This window comes from Pyxicephalus adspersus, chromosome 7 (genome assembly GCF_032062135.1).
Source record: "Pyxicephalus adspersus chromosome 7, UCB_Pads_2.0, whole genome shotgun sequence".
Lineage (NCBI taxonomy): Eukaryota > Metazoa > Chordata > Amphibia > Anura > Pyxicephalidae > Pyxicephalus > Pyxicephalus adspersus.
The window spans coordinates 4,679,008-4,695,172 of NC_092864.1; the positions used below are offsets into that span (position 1 = coordinate 4,679,008).

A 16,165-nucleotide genomic window follows, 5' to 3' on the forward strand; every position below is an offset into this window, starting at 1 on the left:
TATTTTAGATTGTAGGCTATAATTCACCGAATTACTCAATAATTACTTATAATTCACCGAATTACCGCATAACTCACCGAAATATGTCCAAAATGTTATAAATTTAATAATAATTTTTTTTTATAAAACATAAAAAGAGAAGGTGAGTATTTTTTTTTTTGCGATCGACGCTGGATCATCGCAGCGGGGACAAGGTAAGTGATGGGATTTAGATAGGGAGAAAAGTTCGGGTTTATCGATTTTTGTAAAATCGATAGACCCGAACCAAGGTCGGGGTTATCGGTCGGGTGGTTAACAATCTTTATGTTCTGTAAAAAAACATTAACTGAATAATGTTACTAAATACTGATATATACCTTAAATTTTTTTGTTTTCTCTACTTTGATTATCTCAATCTAAAGGTTTTTTGCGGAAAAAGCCACATTCACAAAGCGCTGTTGGTAAGTCCTTCATTCTGAACATGATGTATATAACTTTGGTGGTTAAATTGTACTTTAACTTCAAAACACAAATTTTATACTGTGTATTTCAGGCATTAATTCATTCCCTTCTTTTTCGTCAGTCATTTTCTCCTTCATTTTCACCTACAGTGTTTTCACTCATAGTGCTGGGGGGAGGGGGGGTGAAGAACTGATGAAGTGAAGTGAAAACAAACAAAAAAAATTATTTTTTAGGTGAACAAAATTAAAGTTTAGTCAGGATAAATATTTTTATAGCCATTGAGCTAATTGCAAATCCCCTGAACATGGTATGGTCACAAAGATTATGCTAACACAGCACAAGTGTATCTGTCCCTACTTAAGGGAACAGACCCTGAACCCTCTACTTAGGGATTTATGGGGTGGGAGAAATAAAACTGGCTAACTATTTCATTAGCATAAACCTACCAATAGGACCAGCCTCCCAATTCCACTTCTCTAGACCATGCCCCTTCCAGTCAATCAGATTCAGATTGAAAAGGAATCAGAGATCTAAGACAAATACCTGTGTCATAATTATACACGTCATCTATAACTGCTTCTGGTTTAACTGATTCATATTCTAAATAAACTACATTAGATCATCTCGTCATATGTCATATCACGAACAGATTGGCAGTTGATCCTTATTCTCATAAAATTACTTTCTGGATTAGAATAAATTGTGACAACTGTGCACTGTGAAATGTTTTGGTGCAAATCAATCTGTTATTTACAAAAATGGAAAAATCCAAAAACTTAAGCCTGAATGCATTAAAGTCAAATATCAATAGAAAATGTTTACAGTTGTGTTCAAAATGATTCCAGTGTGTTTAAAAAGTGAATAAAGCTAAAAATTCAAATAGCTTTTATTTTCATACGCTCAAATGCATTTGGAACTCTATGCACATTCTATTCCAAATTAAAACAAGAAAAATTGATCAAATGTGTGTTATTACTTTACAGAAAGTGAAGAAAAGAGAATTTTACACTGTTCAGAATAATAGCAGTGTTTGCATTCTTCTCTACAAACTCAAATTTGCTGTATAAGCTGGAAAATGTTTTGTTTAGCTTTGAATCGCTGAACTAGTATTTAGTTGTATGACCTCTGTGTCCGGGAACTGCTGCACACCTGTGTTGTATGCAGTCCAACAACTTCTGTCACCTGTGTACAGGTATTCCAGCCCAGAATGATTGGACTGCATTCCACAATTTCTTTTTCTTGTTTTATCTCAGAAACAGCATTTTTAAGTCACACCACACGTTTTCTGAAGGGCCAATAACCATCTATTGATCCTTTTATTGGTCCTGTCTTGTCTGGTTTTGGAACACCTAATTAAAAGGATCATGGTCTGTGTCACACACGGAAAGACAGGACCACTAGGGGGCGCTATGACATGTACACAGGTGGTGTAAGCCCTGAGAAGGGCCAAGGAGCAGAGTCTAAGCAATAACCGGGTTTTCTCCAGAGCCTCTGATGGTGAACACGTTGTGCCACCAAGGTGGGCAAAGCATGGTACCAAATCACAATGCAGAAGGATAGCCAAGGAAAACCAGGGTCGAGACAGCAGCAAGCAAGAAAGTTCAGGTCACACGCCAGGGGTCAACAGCCAGGAATCCAGGAGACAGACTGAAGTGACACAAAGGCCACTGAGGCACAGGAAACACAGGAGACCCTGGACCCAATTTCATGCCTGACCAGTGTGAGATTGGGGGATGTAGCCAGAAGCTGGAAGAAGTAGAAAGAAGAGGGTGATGCCCGAAGCTTCCTTTGTGTCAGGATAAAGGCAGAAGACTGGGCGACGCAGGACCAAATCCAGAAAAGCTTCAGAAGGACCGAGGGATCTGTGGAAGTGAGGTAATTTATTTATTTCTGAGGCTAATCTACCCCGGCTCTAACTAAACAGTTAAAGGGTAAACACTGTTTCTTGATCATGAATTTTTCGGGTGTGGTTTTTGCTGACATATAAATTAAAAGACACTGTTTTGTTTTTTCCATTTTTTTTCCATGTAATTTATTCCCTGAAGAAATTGATCATTCCCATGAATTGTGTCACATTTTAGAAATAAATATAATTGAAAATCTTCAAACTTTATCTGCGACCAATGTTATGTACAATTTTTCTGTTCAGTTGTATCATTTTTTGACTCAAGGCAAAAATCGGTATTGCCGAGTCACACTCGGGGTCGCTTTTAACTAAAAAAAAAAACTTAACTTGTTCTGTTGCTGTCCCCCTGCATCCTGCTGGTCCCCACAGGTCCAGGGGACATGTCCTGCTCCTCTATCTGCAGACACACAATGCAGAGACAATGACCCTGATTTATCCAAGTTCTCCAAGGCTGGAGAGAATACACTTTCATCAGTGACGCTGGGTAATCCAGCAAACCTGCAATGGATTTCCTAAAAGTCATTAGCTATTTGTTAGCAAATGTTTTCAATCCTGGACCAGATCCATCCCAGGTTTGCTAGATCACCCAGCTTCACTGACAAAAGTGTATTCTCTCCAGCCTTGGAGAACTTTGATAAATCAGGGCCAATGTCCGGGTTTCCCGGTAATGTTAATGTATTCGTAGGTGCCAACAGGAGGATTGGCAGGAAATTCAAATAATTTTGTATTGGATTCAATATCAAATAGCTGTATTGAGTCCACTACAAGTAAATATTCATATAATACATACATATTTATATTATATATATATATTATATGCCACTGTACACTACATGTTTAAATATTTTTAACAGATTTTTGTTTTGTTATTTAAAGTTTATTATTACATTTATTAAATGTATTAAATATTGGTGAGTTATGCCTAAGAATTATAGCCTACAATGAAAAACAAATTTCCATGCAAAAAATTGTACCACTTTTTGCATGGAAATTCGGACTGAATTAGACCGCTAGGGAGGTTAATAAACCTATTTGATGTTTTATTTGTTAGATTGAAATGCCACACAATACCATCTGGTTCTTTCAGAGAATATATAAGCCCTTTGGACCTTATTTTGTGTTTACTACACATTTACAATTAATACGTTAATATTTCAGAGTGACATTGTGTTGTTTTCCTGAAGAAGTGGTTCTATATTAATACCACAAAACGTGTTAAATTTACCATGTGATTTCTTTACTTTAGAAAGAACGATAAAGGTTGTTACATCCCTTATGAAAATATAAATTAATGTACTACACATACCTTGGCATTGTGGATACTCATTTAATTTTCATTTTTAACATCAAATAATAATTAATAAATTAATTAAATTTAATTTTCATTTTTAACATCAAATAATAATTAATAAATTAATTAATAAATTAATCAAATGAAATTGTTTTAATAAATAAAGGACTGCACCTTAAAAGTCCGAGTGGTTTGCAATTTTGGTTAATATCACCTTTCTAATAACAGTCCTACTACCCTACCCTTTATTACAGAGAGCTTGGCTAACCTCTTCCAGCCTCTTTAATCTCCAATTCTTTCCACAGCTCAGCTGGTAAAATTCTAGTATACGGCTGCATATACCAACCACATCAGTTTTGTGATTATAACTTTGATCCTGTTTTATGGGTATAATGCAGCTGGGATAAGCTCAAGTCTTTACTAACTATTAGGAAGAAGTGCCGCCCAATACCTGTCCCAAACTTTGTACTGAGAATGCATGGCACATTCTTGACCAATCAATTCTTCTATGTTTCATGACCTTCCTCCACTACTGGATACATTACCAGACATTGCGTCTTTTCCGCCCCTGAAGAAGCCAACAAGGTTAAAATGCATCGTGCTACAAGACACTTTTGATGAATTCCCCCAAACCCTCACAATACCCTCCTAACATAATGTAGATCGCCTAATTAATTAACTTGTGGCTGAAAAACTCTGTATCGTACTTTTGGACATCTCTCTTGATTATCCCTCTAAACCTAATGCTGTAACATGTCTCCACTTTTAGTGGACTTTCCTACATATATCCATGCTGTATACTAGATGAACTTTGTCTAGTTTAACATGCACCATAAGCACCTGTATCAAAAAATCTAATTGCAATAAATATGCCAAAAAACCCTCTTCCTCTTCAACTTTTTTCTGGTTACCAGTTCTTATGTTCTCTATATTTATTGGCATGTGTCAGTAAGTACTGCTAAATGCCCCAAAATATTAAATTATTTTTTTTTTCTTTGCTTTTTCATTAGCCGAATCTACAAAACACGGGGATAGATGGTCAAGATGGAAAAAAAAGTTTAAAGGATTAGGTAAGCCTTTCATTTTGAACATGATGTATATTAATTTTAGACCTAAAGAGTATCTAAACTCAAGAAATATGTTCTAGTTTGTAAAGGTTACCAGACCCTGGGTGAGGTGGCCACAATAATTTTCTTTTACTTAGCCTTTTTCTTTATTTTCACTTGGTTTATTTGGCAGTAGGAATAGGCAATAATTCAAGATAACCTTCAATAAAAACTGTTGGAGTGTTAGCACGCAGGGGCCATCACTAGATATGAGCTGTCCAGGTGTAGATAGCATAGGAGGTCACAGGCTTCAGACGAGGTAACTACAGACCTGTGGGGAGGGAGTGAATGCTTTCAGTTTTGAAGGGGGTAGGAAGAGGGGCTGAGGGTATCATGACAGGGTGTCACAGTACTTAATTGGAAAGGTGTGCAACGGTGTTTACAATGCACCCAGGTTTAGGCATTTTGCTAATTAAATGCTCCAGGAAAGATTGGTTTTCCATAGTAGTGTTGGAAAACTGGAAAACCAGTTTCGGGTGAGGAAGAGATAAGTGGAGTCCCTGACTACCTGGTTCATATCCAGGTTTATCCTGCCTGTGCAGCCTAAGTACAGGTGAACTATTAGGCTCACAAGGCCCAGTGTTCAGAGAGACCTGTATCCAGTAAGTAGCTGGAGTCTGCAGAAGAAAGAGCACAAGGACCATTGCAAATGGAAATTTCCAAAGACTGTTAGTTGCCCCATTTTTTTTACTTGTTGATTTGATTGATTGATTTGATTGAAGTTGATTTGAATTTTATTTGCTTAGATTATCCAATGATACCAAGTGTATTAGACAGGAGCTGGATAATGTTTATTTTGCTATTTTGTTTTATTATTTGGGTAACTTACTAATAAAGAATAGACAGACGCCTGAAGTTTGCCCTCCATCCTCTGCTTCCTTTACTGGTTGTTGCCTTGTGATCCCCTATGTGAGCATCATAGGCAGCTCACAAGTACTGTTAGAAATCTAAGAAGTTATAAGTTTTCTGGTTTAACAATCTTTTTGTTCTGTAAAAATATTAGAACATGTTACTAAATACTGTAAATACTGGTTAATGCCTTATGTTTATTGATCCATTTCTTATGGTTCTAGGATCCAAATCTACAAAAGCTAGAAAGAAAGAGCTAAGTTCAGAAACAGATTTTCCTCCTCCTGGTAAGTATTTTATTCAGACCATGATGTGTATTACTTTAGTGATTAAAGTTACCTAAACATTAGAACAAAAATGATATACTGCATAAATTTCAGGTTACCAGAGTGTGATGGCTGCATTCATCTTCTATTTCTTCAGCACATTTCTCTTTTATTTTCACATTGATATTCTGCATAATACAGTCAAAAATGTTGCTGGGGATAGAGGGGTTAAAAGAACCAGTGGGTGGATGTTGTCAGTGAAAACAACTAAAGTATGTAGTTTTGTAAAATGTGAATAGAACTTAAAGAATAGCCAGGAAACACATTTTATAGCCATCTGCTAAGTTTATTTAAGGTAATATAATTATTAAGTAATTGCCGAGCTCCCTCGCAGACTGACTGTCTGTGTCTCCAGCAGAGCTCACTCACACAGTTCACTTGACTGTGTCTCCAAACAGAGCTTAACTCACACAGACCCCTGTCTGTGTCTCTCCAAATAGAGCTGCACTGACACAAACCCCTGTCTGTGTCTATCCAAACCAAGCTACTGACTGAGCTTCTAGCTCTATGTTATATCCCCACCCTCAGTGCTTCTTCATTAATTATCTCCCAGGTGAGAGTCTTCCACCTGCTACTTCACAAAGGAATCTTAGGCAAATATACCTCACATAAAAGAGGAATCTTGAGCAAATTTATCTCATAATTAACTCATCTTGGGCAAATATATCTTCCTCCCACCGCCAGTCTTGCCTTGGTGTCACAACATGTAAACAGGAAAGGTCCCAACACTGAACCCTGGGGTACACCACTAAAAACCTTAGAGCATTCAGGGTATGAATCATTAATCTCTACTCTCTGGATGAGGTCTTTAATCCCGTTCTCTTTGCAGATTGACTTTTCTCAACCTATTGACCCTAACTTGCATAATAACCATCTGGGGGGTACAGTGTCAAATGCTTTTGCAAAGCCCAAGTACACTATATCAACTGCTACTCCAACTCCACTGTCTACCTGTTTACACTGTCTACCTGGAGATTTGTTTGACAACTTGAACTTTCTTTATCAAACTCTCTAGGATCTTTCCAACTATGAACGTTAAACTTCCCAGTCTGTAGTTACCTGGTAATGACTTTGCTCCCTTTTTGCCTCTTTTACCATTGGTTTTGTGCCAGTGATTAAAGATTCTCTAAAAATTAGAAATACTGGTTTTAAAATAACCAAGCTCAGCTCTTTGAGGACAATAATCTTTCCCAGTCCAAGTCACAGAGAGACGCCCTTAATAATGGAATATTTGCTCTCTTAAAATGTAATGTTTTTATCTTTCCTATTTTTGCTTCCTGTTTACAGCTTACATTAAATGAAATCATATTATGGTCACTGGTACCCAGATTCTCTTTTAAATACACATTTGTTATAAGCTCTGCATTGTTAGAAAGAACTAGGTTTAGCAGAGTATCATTTCTACTTGAGGCTTCTATAAACTGAACCATAAAATTATCTTGTATCTTATGTACCTTTTGCTGTTCCTGTACTGTTCCATTACTCCAGTCAATGTCAGGGTAGTTGAAATCTCCCATGATTAAAACTGTTAGCCCTGCAGGCCACGCCGGTGCCGGTGCCCCTAATCGCAGGCACGGGGGCCGGGTCCTCTCTTTTCCCTCCTGCCGCAATACTGACTTCGCCGGGAGCAGGTAGTGTAACCCCCACTACCTGTGTTCCATGCCGGTGTGTCCTTCCTGCTGGTGACTTGCACTGGTGTTTGAGCTGGCGTGGGTGTGTCCCTCTTCATCTATGAGGCAATACATACAGCCCTCTGTTTCAACAGCCTATAGCTGGATTTCTGCAGGTATTTAAAGACGCTTCCTACTACAGGAAGATGTCTTAGCAATCTCATGGTTTTAGCGTGTCTAACTCCTAGTGCAAGGGTGCTTTTTCTGTCTGCTTTGCTGTGTACCGGATCTTCTTTACTGAACTCTTTGACTTGGTCTGTTTGCTGTCTGACCCTGACCTCGGATCTTGTTTATGGACTTTTGCCTGTTTACTGCCTCTCCTGACCCATACCCTCCAAGCCACACAAGCCCCCTGTGTGCTTGCACTGAGTGCCCTGACCCCTCTGGTCAGCAGCCATTGACCTGGGGATTGCTCTGGAGTGGCACCTGGCAGATAGTCTGTGGCCTAAGCCTATCCTCACCATCAGAGGCTCTACTGAAAACCAGGTAGCGGCTTTGTTACGCCCCTTCACAGCATACCCAGTCAGCGGCACAGTGAGTCCACACCCACGTGCATTACAAAAACATTACAAGTTTTTGCTGCTTTTTCCATCTATTTCTTCCTTAGCACTGGGGGGCTTATGACAGACTCCAAACATTTATTTTGTGTTTTTTCAACCCCACATTCAACTCCACCCATAATGCCTTAATCTCATTGCTTGTTCCATCCGCAATTTCTTCTTTCACATTAACTTTTATCTCACTTCTCACATACGGACAGACACCACCACCCTTTCCTTTGACTCTTGTCTTTATGGAAGAGAGTATACCCCGGAATAGTGACAGCCCAGTCATGTGAAGAACAAAGCCGGGATTCAGCAATACCAACTAAGTCATAATTCTCCTCACTCATTACGGCTTCCAACTCCCCTATCTTGTTTGCTAGACTTCTAGCATTGGTGAACAGGCTCTTTAAACCATTGCTGCTTTTACCACCATTTTTGCCAAATTATTTTGTTTTTCAGTACAACTGGTACTGCACAATCCAATGTTTTTGTAACATGGGAAGCTCCTTACAATTATCCATAGCCCCCCAACTATCCCCAATCCACCCTCCACTAGTGTCTGACCCCTGACTAACCTTTCTGCCACTTTATTTGACTGTCCCACCCCCCTCTGTCTTAGTTTAAATATCCCTCCACCATTCCCCTAAATCTTTCCCCTAGCACAGCAGACCCCCTTTCATTTAGGTGCAAACCATGCCTGGCATACAGGTTGTACCCCAATAAAAAGTCAGCCCAGTGCTCTATGAACCAAAACCCTTCCCTTCTACACCAGGACTTAAGCCATGGGTTTAGATGCCTAAGCTCCCTCTGCCTTTCCTGTGTTGCGCATGGCACAGGTAATATTCCAGAGAATAAAGCCTTGCAGGTCCTTTTCTTCAATTTGAAACCTAGTTCCCTAAACTAATTTTTAAGGATCCTCCATCTTCCATTTATATTGTCATTAGTTCCAACATGGACCAAGACAGCTGGGGCGTGTCCAGCCCCTCCCAGTAGTTTGTCCCCTGTGTCCACCACATGCCGAACCCTGGTACCAGAGACAGCAAACCATTCGGTTAAAGGGATCCAGGTGACAAACTATTCTATCAGTCCTCCTGATGATAGAATCCCCTATGACTACCAATTGTCTTTTCCTTCCAGCATTTCCCTCCCCACCGCTACTAGATGTGCTGCTCTCCCGGCTGTTAGGGGTAGCAGTAACATCTAGAGTTGCCACCACTGGGTCTGCCACCTGCACATCTTCACATAACTTTGCAAACACGTACCCCAGGGATCGCAAACAGGAGGATTACCAGGAATTCCTGTGAATCCCCTGTGAATCCTCCTCTTATAATTTCTGATAGTTCGATCTTCTAAAGGTTCCGCAAAATCAGTTTGCCAAAATTTTGCATCACCATCGGAAGTTTGAGGAAATTTTTGCGAGAATGCCAGAGGCTCATCCTTAATGCCCACCATGGAAACTCTTGTCCATCATTCATTAGATCCTTCAACTCTGATTTATCCACCAATTTTCTGTCTCTGAATTGCTGTCTTTAAGAAAATAAGTAAAAAGTGCAGCTAAAGTGCCATAATGGGGAACAAAGAAACTGTAGTATCCAGCAATCTTCAGGAAAATCCAAACTGGTGGAACTTTATTTTACTGAGGATTTATAACATCCTCTTAGAAGGTCCTAAGAGTGAACCCTCAAAAACTTAAACTACAAATAGAAAACTTCTTGGGATTTTTTGTAAATCCAGCCTTCCTTTGGAGTACCCAACATAGCTTGGACCTTTAGGAAATGGGTTGTCCAATCAAAACTGTTAATGAATACTAAAAAAGTTTATCCATTTATGTGGCAATAAAGACAGAATGAGAGAGCAGAGCCTTCTGGTATACCCATGTCACTTATCCCAGGAGGCTTCTGGTTGCAGGAATACACAGAAGGAAAAACGCATATTTTATGCATGCACAGTGAGATCGGCACTCTTTTTTTTCCATTTAATGGCACCCGATTTCACGCCTGTGCAGTGTGAGATTGGGTGATGTAGCCAGAAGCTGGAAGAAGCAGAAAGAAGAGGGTGATGCCCGGAGCTTCCTCTGTGCCAGGATAAAGGCAGAAAACTGGACGACACTGGACCCAGTCCAGAAAAGCTTCAGAGGAACCAATGGATCTGTGGAAGTAAGGTAAGTGACTTTTGTTTAGTTGGGTTCTGCTAAAAGGGATGATCTACCCTGGATCTAACTAAACAGTTAAAGGGTAAATACTGTTTTTTTGATCATGAATTTGTTTGCCTGTGGTTTTTACTGACATATATATTGCAAAACACTGTTTTGTTTTCCAGTTGTTTTGTTTTTTCCAGTTTTTTCCAGTTTTCTGCATGTGATTTATTACCTGAAGAAATGGGTCATTTCTGCGAAAAGTGTCAGATTTTACAAATAAATACCATTGAAAACCTTCAAACTTTATCTGCGACCAATGTTATGTACATTTTTTTAATTCAATTGTATCTTTTTTTTAGTATTTTAATAAACATATTTGATGTTTTAATTGTTAGAGTGAAACCCCACACAATGCCATCTGGTTGACCTCTAATAACAGTCCTACTACCCTACCCTTTATTACAGAGAGCTTGGCTCACCTCTTCCAGCCTGTTTATTCTCCCATCATTTTTTCCACAGCCCAGCTGGTAAAATCCTAGTGTACGGCTGCATATACCAACCACATCAGTTTTGTTCTATCTGCTTACGACTTTGATCCTGCTTTATAGGTATAATGCAGCTGGGAGAAGCTCAAGTATTCACTAACTAATAGGAAGAAGTTCCACCCTGTACCAAACTTTGTACTGAAAATGTATGGCACATTCCTGACCACTTAACTCTTCTATTTTTCATGATCTTAATCTACTACTGGATTCATTACAAGACATTGAATCTTTTCCTCCCCTGAAGAAGCCAACAAGGTTAAAACGCGTCGGGCTACAAGAACTTTTGATGTATTCCCACAAACCCTCACAATACCTTCCCCACTAAATGTGGAGAATTAATTAACAAACTAATTAATTTAATAAATAGTAATTAATAGTAATTTTGGACATCTCTCCTGATCTTGCCTCTAAACCTAATGCTGTAACACATCCCCACATTTAGTGGACAAATGTTCCTACAAATGTCCATGCTGTTTACTAGATGAACTTGTCTTGTTTAATGTGCACCATAAACACCTGAATCATAAAATCTAATTGCAATATATATGCCAAAAAACCCTCTACCTCTTCAACTTTTTTTCGTTTACCAGTTCTTACATTCTCTGTATTTATTGGCATGTGTCAGTAAGTACTGCTAAATGCCCCAAAGTATTGAATCATTTTTTGTATTTTTTCTCTTTTCTGCTTTCTTTAGCCCAATCTACAAAACATGGGAAAAGAAGGTCAGGATGGAAAAAAAAGTTTAAAGTATTCGGTAAGCCTTTCATTTTGAACATGATGTATATTAATTTTATACCTAAAGAGTAATTAAACTCAAGAAGAATGTTCTAGTTTGTAAAGGATACCAGGCCCTGGGTGAGGTGGCCACAATAATTTTCTTTTCCTTAGCCTTTTTCTTTATTTTCACTTAGTAAATCTGGCAGTAGGAATAGGTAATAATTCAAGATATCCTTCAATACAAATTGTTGGAGTGTTAGCATGCAGGGGCCATCACTAGATATTAGCTGTCCAGGTGTAGATAGCATAGGAGGTCACAGGCTTCAGACGAGGTAACTACAGACCTGTGGGGAGGGGGGTGAATGCGTTCAGTTTTGAAGGGGGTAGGAAGAGGGGCTGAGGGTATCATGACAGGGTGTCACAGTACTTAATTAGAAAGGTGTGCAAGGGTGTTTACAATGATTTAGGGGTTTTGCTAATTAAATGCTCCAGGAAAGATTGGTTTTCTATAGTAGTGTTGGAAAACTGGAAAACCAGTTTCGGGTGAAGAAGAGATAAGAAGAGTCCCTGACTTCCTGGTTCATATCCAGGTTTTCCTGCCTGTGCAGCCTAAGTACAGGTGAACTAATAGGCTCACAAGGCCCAGTGTTCAGCGAGCTCTGTATCCAGTAAGTAGCTGGAGGCTGCAGAACAAAGAGCACAAAGAACATTGCAAAAGGAAATTCCCAGAGACTGTTAGTTGCCCCATTTTTTACTTATATAAGTTGATTTGAATTTTATTTACTTCGATTATACAAGGATACCAAGTAAGTTAGTCAGGAGCTGGCTGTTTTGCTATTTTGTTTATTATTTGGGCAATTTACTAATAAAGAATAGACAGATGCCTGAAGTTTGCCCTCCATCCTCTTGCTTCCTTTACTGGTTGTTGCCTTGTGATCCCCTATGTGAGCGTCATAGGCAGCTCACTGTACTGTTAGAAATCTAAGATAAGTTTTCTGGTTTAACAATCTTTTTGTTCTGTAAAAATATTAGAATATGTTACTAAATACTGTAAATACTGATGAATGCCTTATGTTTATTGATCTATTTCTTATGGTTCTAGGATCCCCATCTAATATAACTCGAATGAAAGAGCTAGGTTTCGAAACAGTTTTTTTTCCTTCTGGTAAGTCTTTTATTCTGACCATGTTGTGTATTACTTCAGTGATTAAAGTGTACCTAAACATTAGAACAGGGGTCCTCAAACTACGGCCCGCGGGACGAATACGGCCCGCTGAGGTTCTCCATCCGGCCCCCCCGGCCACCCAGGCTGCTTCTCCTGCTTGAGCTCTGGCTGCCTGCCATCTTCACTCCAGGGAACCCGGTCACGTGACACCACTGTTGCCGGGGTAACGCTGGAGCTGTCGGGCTGAAGCCATCAGGCAGAGAAGGTATGAGTAGAGCAGAGACTCACTGCTGCCTTCATTCACTGCTCACTGCAGGACAAATGTACATGATCAATGTACATTTGTAAAAATTATGAACATGCTATGCACATTGATCATGTACACATGTGCTGCAGTGTGATCCAGCCGATGTATGAAGGCAGCAGTGAGTGATAGGTAGCAGACACTGAGAAAGTTTTTTTAGCAGCCCTATTAATAAAAAGTGTGGGGTAGTGTTGGGTGTAGGGTAGGGTGTATAAAAAGAAGCAAATTAATGAATTGCTTCAGATTATTCATTTGCATGGAAAATGCAAGATAAATTTGCATTTTCAATACACACAGTGAAAATTCAAATTTTTATGTGCATTTTCCATGCAAAGGAATAATCTCAAGCAATTTTAAAGCAAAGTAAACATCACTTTTTTTAAAATGATCGGCAAGTGTGCTGTGCATATAGTATTGTTCTTTCATGTTTTTTATACAATAAATACGTTTTGTGCAGTGCGCATAAGAATCTTCTCCTGTTTTTTTCAAACTATAGTACGGCCCCCCGACAATCTGAGGGACCATGAACCGACTCCCTGTTTACAAAGTTTGAGGACCCCTGCATTAGAACAAAAATGATATACTGCATATATTTCAGATTACCAGAGTGTGGTGGCTGCATTCATCTTCTTATTCTTCAGCACATTTTTCCTTTATTTTTACAGTCCCTCAACATGGTATGATAACAAATAGGGATGAGTGAGCAAGATTTGTACATTCGATCTTGAGGCGAATCGGGTCGAAAATGCAGGTGGCGGGAACGGCGACTTTTTCTGGTGGGAATGGCATGGCTGGGAGTAATTCATTTGCTCCCAGGATGCACAGCAAGGCCCAACAGCCCAATCAGGAGAGATCTGAGCACAGGCATACATAACGGGAAGGAGGGAGGGGTTAGTCACTCCATCTTGTGCTCTGTGTGAGGGAGAGAAGCAGGAAGAGAAGTGCATTGTGACAGGGACAGGTTAGGAGCCTTCTGTATATCTTGAAATACACAGCTTTTAATGCTACCTCTTGCTATCTAGCAAAAAAGGCAGAAACATTTCAGTCCTGCTCTCCAAAAAAAAAAACTGATATTTCATTCTGATCCCACTTGCTATCTATCAAAAAAGCCAGAAAAATTCTGTATTTCTCTCAAAAAAATACAGTTACAGTATTTTATTCTGATCCCACTTGCTATCTATCAAAAAAACCAGAACAATTTCCTCTTGATGCTGTTGCTTCTGCCACCTGTGAGTACTCCTTTCAATAAAATTATATTAAACACTTCTGGGTGTCATTGATGATGCACTACACCCAGCTCGAGATGCCAGCTACCAATGCAGTCTACGCTTTGTCTCAGGGATCACCGCCTCCTTCTCCTGCTGTTGCTGCCGTCTGCCAGTACTCCATTCACTAAAACTGTACACTTCTGGGTGGCAATGACGATGTACTACACCCACTCTCCATGACTCTTACCAATGCAGTCTCCCTGGCAATAGCTGACCAGAGGTCACACATTGTTACTGCTCTCGCTGACCCACGCTCTGTCTCTGGTCCTCCATCCTTTTAACTGTCACTGCACTACTAGTCCACAACTTTATGGGTGGCATTTCTAACACATTTCATGCAGGGCATGATGCCAGTTAGCAATTATTAATATTATTAATAATAAACAGGATTTACACTTTATACTATTTGCCTGCTATCACTTTGCCTGCCATTATCTGGAAAACCTCAAGGTCGTTTTTAACTGTAGTATTTTTTCCTTGTTGCCACTGTTTTCTTACACTTACCTAGCAAATTTGGTGGTTCTAACATGTATGGGTACTTGCTATTAATGTTTAAAGTCAGCTCATTGACTTTAGTGTAATTTGCAAAATCGATTGCGGAAATTTTGCGAATCCACCGGAAGTTTGAGGAAGTTTTAGCAAGACTGTCAGAGGCCTTCCTGCTTATCCCCAGTACCAAAGATTGTGCTGGCACAGCAGGACTAGTGCTGATAGTACCATACCCTTACAAGAAGGCCCTGAACCCTCCACCTGGGAGTTTTCAGGGTATGCCATGAAACTGGCAAACCACTTCATCGGCATAAACCTGCCAAGCAGGTCCCTGATTCAGAGACTCAAGCCCATACCCCCTCCGGTCAATTAGGTACTAAAGGGATTTTTGGATTCAACAAGAATCAAAAATGTAATTAGTCTTTAATTCTGAGTCTCCCTGGAAAGAGACAGGCAGTGGAGAGGAGGAGGATGGTGTTGAGATAGCTAATGTTTTCTGCATGTACAAATTAAACCAAGGGAAACCTTGGAAGAGTCTCACAGAGCAATCTTATTGATTATTCTATTAAGCATCAGGATCAGAGGGTTTGTGTAAGGGAATGTTATGACTGAACACCAAAACTAAATCATTGGGGTGAAAGGCCAGACAAAGCAGAGTTGGTCAACAATCATTTTCTACCATTTTTTTTTTTAAATTCAAAGAATTTTTTTTTTGAAGTGTAAATTTACTTCAATTTAACACAAATATAACCAAGAGTTATATAAATTTAATATGAATCACATATAAAGTCTCCACCTATCAATTCCTATCTACACACATGTAAATGGACATTAATTTAATTGATATTAGATATTTAGCAGTGAATAAACATCTGTGCCGACCGAGATGCCATCCGATTGGCAAGCCTCACTTCAAAATGCATGATGATACTGGAGCGCATGCCGATAGAGTTCTGTGAAGGTAGACCAGAGCAGGAAGTTACAGGTTAGAAGGTCAGGTTGAAAAAAGACAAAGGTCCATCAAGTTCAACTACTAGGGAAATAAACATATCCCAGATACAAAATCCTTTGGACATAGTTGGTCCAGAGGAGGGCAAAATAAAACCTTGGTGCAATTTTCTTCAAGAGTGGAAAAAAATTCCTTCCTGATCACATGAGGCAATTGGATGTTCCCTTAATTGGGAAGGTGTGCAAGGGTGTTTACAATGGTTTAGGCGTTTCGCTAATTAAATGCTCCAGGAAAAGATTGTTTTTTTATAGTAGTGTTGGAAAACTGGAAAACCAGTTTCGGGTGAGGAAGAGATAAGAAGAGTCCTTGACTACCTGGTTCATATCCAGGTTTTCCTGCCTGTGCAGCCTAAGTACAGGTGAACTAATAGGCTCACAAGGCCCAGTGTTCAGCGAGC

At 39.5% G+C, this 16,165-nt stretch overlaps 2 protein-coding genes and 1 long non-coding RNA gene across 3 annotated transcripts in view; 2 read left to right on the forward strand and 1 right to left on the reverse strand.

The window, feature by feature from the left end:
- The window catches only part of LOC140334700 (uncharacterized), a 25,419-nt gene extending 23,678 nt beyond the window's left edge, over positions 1 to 1,741 (forward strand). The window contains exons 6-7 of the mRNA XM_072416941.1: positions 402 to 440; positions 1,695 to 1,741. Of these exons, the coding sequence (XP_072273042.1) occupies positions 402 to 440; positions 1,695 to 1,741 (86 nt within the window). The remainder of the gene's footprint in view (positions 1 to 401; positions 441 to 1,694) is intronic.
- LOC140334885 (uncharacterized) overlaps positions 1 to 16,165 on the reverse strand; it is a gene marked incomplete in the record, with an annotated part of 307,753 nt that overhangs the window by 174,918 nt on the left and 116,670 nt on the right.
- The window catches only part of LOC140334894 (uncharacterized), a 16,749-nt gene continuing 5,233 nt past the window's right edge, over positions 4,650 to 16,165 (forward strand). Inside the window, exons 1-2 of the long non-coding RNA XR_011921641.1 lie at positions 4,650 to 4,708; positions 5,818 to 5,880. This is a non-coding gene — a long non-coding RNA (uncharacterized lncRNA). The remainder of the gene's footprint in view (positions 4,709 to 5,817; positions 5,881 to 16,165) is intronic.